The sequence below is a fragment of the Jatropha curcas genome, chromosome 1, assembly GCF_041381405.1.
Source record: "Jatropha curcas cultivar XTBG-Jc1 chromosome 1, XTBG_Jcur_1.0, whole genome shotgun sequence".
Taxonomy (NCBI): Eukaryota; Viridiplantae; Streptophyta; class Magnoliopsida; order Malpighiales; family Euphorbiaceae; genus Jatropha; species Jatropha curcas.
In genome coordinates this window covers 16,078,042-16,090,047 of record NC_143151.1, presented here as the reverse complement: position 1 = coordinate 16,090,047, position 12,006 = coordinate 16,078,042, and the positions used below count along the sequence as shown (strand labels likewise).

Genomic DNA, 12,006 nt, shown 5'->3' with positions numbered 1-12,006 from the left:
TTGTAAAGAACAGTTATAGATTAGAACTGCTTCACAATATCTTATTCAATTTCAAAAACTACTTTATGAAGAAAAGCTATTACTTTTAGAACTTCCTCAAAAAGTTTAGATATATATTAAAGACTATGTGAGATATAGTTATTGAATTCTGAACTGCTTCACAAAGCTCTAAGCCAGATTAGAAAGCTGATTAGAACCCAAATAGTGAGATATACTGAAAATAGAAGAACAGTTTAGAACTTGGTATATTCGCTATGCAGAAGTCCAGAGTTCTAATGTTCAGTAATAGATAAAGCTTTTTCCAGTTTAAAGCATCAAAACCATTAATAACTTTAGCATTTCTAAATATAAACAGAAGTGTGAGTAAAATAGTATAAAGTAGATGGAGAGCCACGGTCACATGCAAATGAGGAACCGTCCAGATACCAAGGAGTAGATCAAGATATTCATCAAGGGGACTCTGCCAGTCTTCCATAAGAAGTTGTACTATATCCTATTGGCTGAATTTTCTCACAACTGGGGACCGCCATCGAGGATAAGATCCAAGAAGACAAGAAGTATAGGAACCGCACCAGAAGTTTCAATAACTTTGGGTTCCAAGGGTCTAGTAAATCAAATAAGACTCCAAGCACGACCAAGAACACAACAACTATCGCTCTAGATTTGAGAGCCACCAATGTGCAGCAAAAAAGATTTTCCAACTTTGGCACTTCTCTCTCTAGAGTGTTTAAGAAAGTGAAAGCAGCAGGTTTGTTGAAACTGCTTTCACCAAGACCTCCTCCAACAATTCTGCCAAGGAATTTCGATCAGAATGCTTATTGCCATTTCCACTAGAGTAAGGACCATAAAATGGATAATTGCTTGCGACTGAGGCATGAGATACAGGATCTGATCAATAGTGGCAAAGTTACTGATCCTGAAAAATCAAGGCCGAGCACGAGGACTAATCCACCCCTAAATTTTAGAAACGTGCTGCATCCTAAGAACTTATATATGGTTAAGTCTGGAAAGACTCCTGAGGAGGTGCTGGTCGAGTTTGAAGAGGAGGAGGAGGAAAGAGAGAGGGACATCCTTTTGGAGCAAATTTATGTGATGGTCCTCAATGTTTGGGATAGCGATGAGAAATGGTTAGAACAAAGTGAGCAAGTCTGGGTAGGAAGTGAGGATGAAGTAGAAGTGAATCCCGTTATTCTAGATATATGGAGTAGCACGGGTGAGAAAGAAGCCAAAGTAGTTAATCATATGACCTGCAATGTTCGAGTTTATCAGCCAAATATGATTAAGTCGAGGGAAGAAAATGAGAAAACAAACTAATCGAATTTCCCTAAGAAGGAAGTAGAAGGTGATGTCCTAATGAGACAACTGAAAAGAACCCATGCAAACATAAGCATGTGGGACCTATTGGTATCTTCTAAACAACACCGAGAGGCATTGCTAAAAGCCATGGTAGAGATTCCAATTGCATCATCCACCTCTCTTGCTGATTTTGTAGGGATAGTGCAGCATGATCCCCTCACTATCACTTTTCTGATGATGAACTTCCTCCTGAAGGAAGGAATCACACCAATGCATTGTTCATAAATGCTGAGGTCAGAGGGAGAGTGACCGAAAATGTGATCATAGATGATGGGTTAGCTCTGAATGATGACTTGGAACTATCTGACTTAGAACCTTCAGATGTTGTGATTAGAGCATATGATGACTCTAAGAGACAAGTAGAGGGCATCTCAAGACTGTGATAAAGGTGGGGCCCATTGAAAAGGAGACTGAATTTATCATCATCAATATCCCCCCAGCTTTTGCCTTATTGCTTGGTGTGAATACCTAAATTTTGAGGCTCAAAGAGCCAGTTTTCCCGGACTGCAAACAGTCCGGCCGGGCCGGAGGCCATTCGGAAAGTTCACCGGAAGTATGCCAATATGGTACTTGAAACGTCCGGAAAATTACGAGGATCACGGAATTGGTCCCGGAATATTTTTTGGAGGTCCGGAACTCCCGGAAAAGCCTCCGGAATGAAAAATCAGCAAAACCGCCGGCCTCGGTGGCTCAGGCCGCCGGGCCCAGCGGCCGAGGCCGCCGAGCCCAGCGGCCCAGGCCGCCCAACAGTCCGATTTTTGCCTATAAATTGGCCCCGATGTCTTCATTTCAACTCACTCAGTCTGTGTTGACGGACGCTCCTTCTCCCCTACGCTCCTTGCGATTCTTTACTGCTTTTCTGCATTTTAGTTTAGCTTTATTGCTTTCTTGCTTTGTTAAGTGGTCACTAAATTTGAATTAATTAATATTCCCATAAAGAGGAGCTTAACTTGGAGTTAAGAAGTGGCCGTCGATTAAATCAGGTACATAAACTAAACTCTGCCTATTTAATTTTAGCACTTCATGCATGCTTCTCTTCTACTCCTAGTTCTACAACTGCATAAATGCATTCATGTCATCATTAGGCAAATAAACTGCCTCAATTAAAAGATTTTAGGCTAAATGCCCGGTTACTTAATAATCGTGGTATTAAAGCCCAAATCCGACAATATTGGCTTAAAATACCTAGTTAATTAATAGCTATGGTATAATCGCCTTTATTTCGCACAAGTTCGGCTTAAGTCCGATTAATCAATAATTGTGGCTAAAAAGCTTTAATTAAACACGTTTTCTTGGCAATAAATTGCCTACATTGCAAATCAATCACTTTTGGTAAACAAATTGCCTATAAGTGAGATTAATCTTTTTTTTAGCGACAAATCGCTTAAATTAAAATTTTGGCTAAAAGCCTTCAAATCATTACTTTTGGCAAATAAATTGCCTTAAATCAATCAATTTTGGCGACAATCGCCCAATCATCAATTTTTTGGCAATAAATTGCCTAAATCAAATCATTTTGGCTTAAAGCCTTCAAATAACCAATTTTGGCGACAATCGCCTAAATCACATCAATTTTTGACAATAATTGCCTAAATCAAACCTTTTGGCTAAAAGCCTTAAATCAACAATTTTGGCATCAAGTGCCTAATCAAATCAATCAACTCTTTGGCAAAATGCCTAAACAAAATGCACGAAGCATACACACACTCATGCATAAAGCATACCCATTTAACGCCCTTTTAAAAAGGCCTATCGAACTACATTGACTTTGATCTTCCATTCAAACGGAAGTACGTAGGTACGTTTGGGATTTAACCCCGAGCGGCAAGTCGAAATCACATAAACATTTTCATTGGTCCAATTACTTCATCTTCCTTGCAAAGCATTCATTCATTTGGTTAGTTTATCAGCATGACATAGTCTCGGGATCCACCTCGGGTTCGTAGACCATGCCTTAAACATTGGGTTAAGTAATCTAGTAATTAGGTTAATTAAAATTGGAGTCAACTTAGGGTTTTTCCTAGTCTACCCTAAAAAAAATTAAACAAGGTGGCGACTCATACATTCATGTGCATTTCTGTCCTTAGTCACATGCATTCATATGCCTGATATTTTGGGGAGGGGTTCACACTTGGGCGCCCATGGTACCATTTCTTGGGAGAAGTACCTTCAACATTACACTAGAAAATCAAATTTCCTTTCAATAGGAAAATCATCACCATACTTGCTGCTAGTGAAAGAAGCATGGCTACGCTAAATGTAGATGAGCAAGTTATCCTTCCATGGACTGGTTTTCAGATTGTTATGCTGAGTACTGATATGGAGCCCACTGTCTCCAACATCATGAAGAGGATGAATTATGAAAAAGGGAGAGGACTTATAAAAGATCAATAGGGCATTATGGAGTTACCTGAAATCCACACTCAGAGAAACTACATGGGCCTAGGTTACAAAATTGGAAGCACACCATCAAACACATACAGCTAGTTGGACATGGATGGACGATTGATCTAATTGGGTAAGCATTCCTCTCCATGTTTGCCAATTAAGCCTTTTGAGCACAAAGGAAAGATATACCCTAATATAGAGATCTTCGCAGGTGTTATTGATATCTTGGCAGTTGAGCCCAAGAAGCTTGAAGAAGAGAAAGAACAGAAGGAAGAAGGTAAGACACTCGAGAAATAAGGGGTTAAGGGGCCACAAGCGGCCGAGGAGGAAAGAAAGAAAGAGGAACAAGAAGAGGGACAAGATGTCCTAGAAGTGAAGAAGGAAGAGAAGAATAAAGGAAAGGCAAGCACTGAAGAAGAAGAGGACCTTATTGATCAAGTGCTGAAGGCAATCTGGGCTTGCATAGAGGAAAGCTTTGAAGAAGCTGAGATCCTTTCCAATGTGTTAATTTCTATGAAGGATGAGTCTAATTGTAATGAACTTTCTATATTGATTAATGAAATGAACTTTAATTTTTACTTACTTGTTTGATGTCTTTTCTGATGGTTCCATTCATCGAGTAGATAAGCATATGCGCATATTTGACATTAACTCATTATGCATGCTTGAATTTAATATTGGCACAAAAGATAATCCATGAATTCTATTAATTGGGCCAAACCTAATGCCAGAGTTAAGCACTAAATTTCAAAGTCTACTCATGGACAAAAAGCATGGAGTTATGGAGACATGCTAGGGATAGACAGGTCTATAGCTGAGTACACAATTCCCCTGTATCCTAGAGTTAAGCTAGCGAAACAGAAGAGAAGAAGGTTAAGACCAGAATGGCTGAGAAAATGAAAGAGGAAGTGACCAAACAAATAGACACGGGTTTTCTAGAAGTGGTTCACTATCCAGAATGGTTGGCAAACATAGTCCCAGTTCCTAAGAAAGATGGAAGGGTCAGAATGTGTGTGGACTACATGTTATCTGAGCTATCGAACTACGTTGACTTTGATCTTCCATTCAAACGGAAGTACGTAGGCACGTTTGGGATTTAACCCCGAGCGGCAAGTCGAAATCACATAAACATTTTCATTGGTCCAATTACTTCATCTTCCTTGCAAAGCATTCATTCATTTGGTTAGTTTATCAGCATGACATAGTCTCGGGATCCACCTCGGGTTCGTAGACCATGCCTTAAACATTGGGTTAAGTAATCTAGTAATTAGGTTAATTAAAATTGGAGTCAACTTAGGGTTTTTCCTAGTTTACCCTAAAAAAAATTAAACAAGGTGGCGACTCAGAATAAAAAAAATAAAAATTGGTCCCGGAATATTTTTTGGAGGTCCAGAACTTCCGGAAAAACCCCCGGAACAAAAAATAGAAAAACCACCGGCCTCGGTGGCTCGGGCCGCCAGGTCACCGGCCACGGCGGCCCAGCCGCCGAGCTCCGGCGGCCCGCCCAGCGGCCCAGGCCGCCGAAACAGTCCGTTTTGCCTATAAATACAGGCCCGGTGTGACCTTTCAACTCACTCAGTTTGTGTTGACGGACGCTCCTTCTCCCCTACGCTCCTTGCGTTTTCTTTTACTGCTTTTCTGCATTTTTAATTTAGCTTTTATTACTTTCTTGCTTTAATATTTGGCCACTTAAATTAAATTAATTCTAAGTCCGGAACTTTCGGAAAAACCCCCGGAACAAAAAATAGCAGAACCACCGGCCTTGGTGGCTCGGGCCGTCGGACCCGGCGGCCCAGGTCACCGGCCCCGGCGGCCCAACCGCCGAGCTCCAGCGGCCCGGCCGCTGAGCTCTGGGCCGCCGAAATAGTCCGTTTCGCCTATAAATACAGGCCCGGTGTGACCTTTCAACTCACTCAGTCTATGTTGACGGACGCTTCTTCTCCCCTACGCTCCTTGCGTTTTCTTTTACTGCTTTTCTGCATTTTTAATTTAGCTTTTATTGCTTTCTTACTTTAATATTTGGCCACTTAAATTAAATTAATTCTAAATTAATATTCCCCAAACGAGGAGCTTAATCCGGAGTTTTTCAAGCTGAAGCTAAGAAGCAGTCACCGGTTAACTCAGGTAAATAAACAAAACTCTGCTCATTTAATTTTAGCACTTCATGCATATTTCTCTTCTACTCCTAATAACTCTACAACTGCATAAATGCATTCATGTCATCATTTAGGCAAATAAACTGCCTTAATTAAATATGATTAAGCTTGAATGCCCGGTTAATTAATAATCATGGTATTAAGCTTAAATCCGACAATATCGGCTAAAAGAGACCTAGTTAATTAATAACTACGGTTAATTGCCTTTATTTCGAACAGTCTAGCTTAAGTCCAATTAATCAATAATTGTGGCTAAAAAGCCTAAATCACATCAACTTTTGGCAACAATTGCCTAAATCAATTCTTTTTGGCTAAAAGCCTTCAAATAATCAATTTTGGCGACAAACGCCCAAATCAATCAAACTTTTGGCAACAAATTGCCTAAATCAAGCTTTTGGCTAGAAACCTTCAAATACCAACTTTTGGCACAAATGCCTTAATCACTTTGGCGACAAATCGCCTAACCATTTTCTGGCAACAAATTGCCTAAATCAACTTATTTTGGCTAAAAGCCTTAAAATAATCAATTTTGGCGACAATCGCCTAAATCACATCAATTTTTGGCAACAATTGCCTAAATCAATCTTTTTGGCTAAAAGCCTTCAAATCAACACTTTTGGCAACAAATGCCTAAAAGTCAATCAATCTTTGGCAAAATGCCTAAACAAAATGCACGAAGCATACACACACTCATGCATTAAGCATACCCGTTCAAAGCCCTCTAAAAGAGGCCAATCGAACTACGTTGACTTTGATCTTCCATTCAAACGGAAGTACATAGGCACGTTTGGGATTTAACCCCGAGCGGCAAGTCAAAATCACATAAACATCTTCAATTACATCATCTTCCTTGCAAAGCATTCACTGTTTTGGTTAGTTCATCAGCATGACATAGTCTCGGGATCCACCTCGGATTCGAAGATTGTGCCTTAAACTTTGGGTTAATTAATCTAGCATTTAGGTTAATTAAAATTGGAGTCACTTAGGGTTTTTTTCCTAGTTTACCCTAAAATAATTAAACAAGGTGGCAACTCATACATTCACGTGCATTTCTGCCCTTAGTCACATGCATTCATATGCCATGATGTTTGGGGAGGGGTTCACAGTTGCCAAAAGTGTTGATTTAAGGCTTTTAGCCAAAAAGAATGATTTAGGCAATTTGCTTGCCAAAAGATGATTATTTAGGCGATTGTCGCCAAAATTGATTATTTGAAGGCTTTTAGCCAAAATGAGTTGATTTAGGCAATTGTTGCCAAAAATTGAGGTGATTTAGGCAATTAGTTTGCCAAAAGATGTTGATTGGGCGATTGTTGCCAAAATTGGTTGGTTTTAAGGCTTTTAGCCAAAAGATTGATTAATTAAAGGCTTTTGCCAAAGCTTCGATTTAAGCGATTTGTCGCTAAAAAAAGATTAATCTCACTTATAAGCAATTTGTTTGCCAAGAGAGATCAATTGAATTGCAATGTAGGCAATTTATTGCCAAGAAAACGTGTTTTAATTAAGGCCTTTTAGCCACAATTATTGATTAATTGGACTTAAGCCGAACTGTTCGAAATAAAGGTGATCACCATAGCTATTGATTAACTAGGCTTTAGCCAATATTGTCGGATTTAGGCTTTAATACCACGATTATTAATTAACCGGGAATCTAGCCTAAAATTATTTAATTGAGGCAGTTTATTTGCCTAATGATGACGTGAATGCATTTATGCAGTTGTAGAATTAGGAGTAGAAGAGAAGCATGCATGAAGTGCTAAAATTAAATAGATAGGGTTTCGTTATTACCTGAGTCAGTCGTCGGCCACTTCTTAGCTCCAGGTTAAGCTCCTCGTTAAGGGAATATTAATTAATTCAACTTTAGTGACCAATTAACAAAGCAAGAAAGCAATAAAGCTAAATTAAAATGCAGAAAAGCAGTAAAGAATCGCAAGGAGCGTAGGGGAGAAGGAGCGTCCGTCAACACAGACTGAGTGAGTCAAAACCTAGGACCCGGGGCCTATTTTATAGGCAAAAATCGGGTTGGAGGGCGGCAGCTGCCGCTATGGCCGGCGGCAGCTCCCGCCGAGGAGGGCGGCTGCCACTGCCGTTGCCGGCGGCCGCAGCCGCCGGTGAGGGCGACTGCTGCCACCGTGAAGGGCGGCCGCAGCCGCCGCCGGTGAGGGGCGGCCGCAGTCGCTGTCGTGAAGGGCGGCCGCCGGTGCCGGCGGACTTTTTCGTTTTACGTTCTGGAGGCTTTTTCGGGAGTTCCGGACCTCCAAAAAAAATTTCGGGACCAGTTCCGCGATCCCCGCAACGTCCCGGACATTTTAAGTACCATATTGGCATACTTTCGATAAATTTCCAAAATGACCTCTGGTCCGGCAGGACTGTTTGTAGTCCGGGAAAACTGGCTTTTTGAGCCTCAAAATTTGAGTATTCACATCTACTACATTATTTCATGACATGATCCATAAGGAGTTAGAGGTGTATATTGACGATATGATTGTCATTATGAAAACACAAGAAGAGCATCCAGTGGCCCTCGAGCGGTTCATGGACAAAGTGATTAAATATAACATGCGGTTGAACCCAAAGAAATGTGTGTTTGGGTGACTTTCGAAAAGTACTAGGATTCATAGTGGGACCTAAGGGAATAGAGATTCATCCAGAAAAGATTAAGGTGATCTGAGAGATAGAGTCGCCTAAGATGGAAAAGCAAGTGAGAAGCTTTCTAGGAAAGATTCAGTCCATCAGCAGGTTCATATTGAAGTTGTCTATAGTATGTAATCCAATTTTCAAGCTTTTAAGGAAAGATCAGCTAGTAAAGTGTAACGATCACTACCAAATAGCTTTCGACAAAATCAAGGAATACTCGTCAAGTCCCCCAGTTTTTTGCCCACCAAAGCCAGGGAAACCCTTAATTTTGTACTTGTCGATGGAAGATGCTAGAATTGGAGCCATGTTAGCAAGCTAATGAAGCCGGTGTTGAGAAGGCAGTGTATTACTTGAGTAAAAAGCTTCTTCCAAATGAACAAAAATATAACTTGATTGAAAGAACTTGCTTAGCAATGGTATGGGTTACCAGAAAACTTCGACAGTATTTTTAGTTTTATAAAGCGATAACAGCACTAAGAATGGATCTAGTCAAATATTTATATGCAACACTAGCACTAGTGGGAAAACTAGCAAGATGGCTAATCCTACTATCATAATTTGATATTGAATATGCCACAAAGAAAATCGTCAAAGGATGAGCAATTGCAGACTTTCTAGCAGCACATCCAGTTGAAGATAATAAACAGTGGGAGATTGATTTTCCCGATGAACATTTGAGTTTGATAGAAAAGAAAGGATGGAAGCTCTACTTTGATGGTTGCATCTCATAGTAAAGGAGCCGGAGTAGGCGTCTTACTAGAATCTCCATAGAAAGAAGTTATCCCGATGTTGAAGAGGTTACAGTTTGCAGTCACGAATAACATGGCAGAATATGAAGCCAGCCTATTTGGGTTAGAAGCTCTGGTTGCAGTTAAAGCTAAAGAAGTTGAAGTTATTAGCGATTCAAAGTCGGTCATTGAGCATGCTAATTGAGCATGTTAACGGCAATTGGGAGGTCAAAGAAGATAGGCCGAAGCCATACATTGACTATCTGCACGTTATTGTTTAAAACTTGAGAAGCTAACCTTCACACATACAAGCAGAGTAAACAACCGAGCACTAGATGCCTTGGCAAACTTAGCATCAGCATGGGAAGAGATTTCGATAATGCCTAAGAAACCATTTATGATGTCTTCAAGTAACATCCTAGGTTATGAAGGCAAAAAGATTATGGCTATTGAGGAGGAAGAGAAGCCATTATTTTATTATGTCTTGCAATGGATGTACAGTCTTAGATGGTCGGTTGTACAAAAGACTGTCAGACGGGATATTGTTAAGATGCATATCGAAGAAAGAAGCTGAAGGGATTATGGAACAGATCCATACGGGGCTTTACAACACCCACATGAATGGTAAAGCGCTTGCTAAGAAAATTCTCAGATATGGTTTCTTTTGGTGGACAATGGAAAATGATTGTATTTCTTTTGTGAAAAGGTGCTTCAAATGTCAAATTCATGGAGACCTAAGTCACATTCTACCTTCAGAATTACATCCTTCTATTTCGCCATAGCCATTTGCAGCTTAGGGAATAGATATCATTGTTAAGATTTCACCACCTACTTCTTATGGACATGAGTATATAATGATTGCAGTGGACTATTTCTCAAGATGGGCTGAAGCATAATCATTTACGAACATAAGCGCTAAGCAAATGGCCAAATTCATTGAAAAGAACCTAATCTGTAGATATGGAATTTCCCATCATGTTGTGATAGACAATGGAGTTCAGTTCCAAGCAGAAGTGAAAATGCTATTAGAGAAATATGGAATCAAGCACCATAAGTCTTTACCTTCTAGACCACAAGCTAATGGCATAGTGGAGGCTACAAACAAAAAATCAAGAAGATATTAAGGAACATGGCAGAAAATCACCGTGATTGGGCTAGCAGGCTACAATATGCTTTGTGGGGATACCAGAACACAGCCAAATCTATGAATGGGCCAACCCCCTACTCTCTAATCTATGAAAGCGAAGTTGTACTACCTACTGAGATAGAAGGGCAGTCCTTGCGCATAATAATGGAGTCTAAGGTTCCAGAATGTCAATGGGCAGAAAATCATTATCAGGAATTGGCACTCCTAGATGGAAAGAGGCTTAATGCCAAATTCATGGATCAATTATATAAAAGGAGGATAGCTAAGAACTTCAACAAGAGAGTTCATTCAAAGCTACTTAGAGTAGGGGATTTTGTTTTGAAATAGATGCGGCCAAACACTCACGACCCAAGGGGAAAGTTTAAGCCTAATTGGGAAGGACCATTCCTAGTCAAGAAGATGTTTTCCAAAGGTGCAGTAAAGCTATCAGACATGGAAGGCGATGAGTTTATCGAACCAGTCAATATGGATAGACTGAAGAAATTTTATGTATAGCTTGAAATGTTTATGGCGAAGCCCAATTAATAAATTCACCTTTTGTGTTCTTATTAACTTCAAAGCTTGTTATGTTAGGTTTATGTTAATATGCAAATGTCATTAATTTACCTGATGATATGGAATAGCAGGAAATATATCAAGCATTTTTAAGCAAAAGTCATTTCATTCATACTAAGTTCATACATTACATAAATTGCACATTGTTTAGTACATTTCATTAGAAATCAGGATAAAAGCATCTACATGCTAGGTCCTAATAGAAATCTAGCTATCAATAGATCAGCCGACTCTGAATCAACACCGACTCCGGAATAAGCCTGTAGCTAAGTGCAGTACAAGTCTAAGGAAGAGGTATTGGCCACATCAGAAATGGGTACAGTAGTACGATTAGGCCATGAGGAAATAAAGTGAGATAGAAACTGCTGTGTAAGAAGGCCACCCTCGAATCGCATGTAATTAGGGATAGCTTAATGATGACCGTACTGCCTAGCTACACAGCTAGGATAGTAAGCAAGTGCTATAGACAATCCACCTAGAGGCACACAAAGTATGTAAGAGGAAATTGTCACTCGCTCTATGTACCACCAAGGGCAAGTCCATCTAACTCCTTCGAAGGTAAGATCCTAAAAAATAACAGTCCGGTCTTCTACAGTCTCGCCAATCAATCAGTGCTGATGTCAGATATAGACTCGTGGTCTTTAATCGAACATCAAATGGTCCGGTGGTGGAGCCATGACCTGTAACTTCTCAAAAGCCCACAAGTACAAATGCATTTAAAAAAAACAGAAAAAATATAATAAAGACGAAAAGAAAAAAATGAAAAAAGGGAAAAGCTCGTTAAGTCGAAAACCCGCAAGGGCGGCTTAAGCAAAATTAGAAGCTTCATGCGTGTTTCTAGTCTTAATAATGCAAGAAAAATAAAAGGAAAGGTCTCGGAATACCTGAGTCGAGCCCCTACAGACGGACGCCAAATCGTATCGCAGACTGCTTACAGTCCCTGCATCCAGAATGAACTCTCGAAGCTTTATGCCAAAGCTCATGGGATGAATCACGAGGTCGATCATTGCATCACCCGGCAGCCAATCTGTGACATTTTCAA

General features: G+C 40.1%; 1 protein-coding gene across 1 annotated transcript; it reads left to right on the top strand.

Annotated features, from left to right (window-relative positions):
- The first annotated feature begins 10,391 nt into the window (after positions 1-10,391).
- On the top strand, positions 10,392-10,736 carry LOC149499058 (uncharacterized). The gene has a single exon (XM_089721807.1). The coding sequence runs from the start codon at positions 10,392-10,394 to the stop codon at positions 10,734-10,736; it is 345 nt and encodes a 114-aa protein (XP_089577933.1).
- The last annotated feature ends 1,270 nt before the right edge of the window (positions 10,737-12,006 follow it).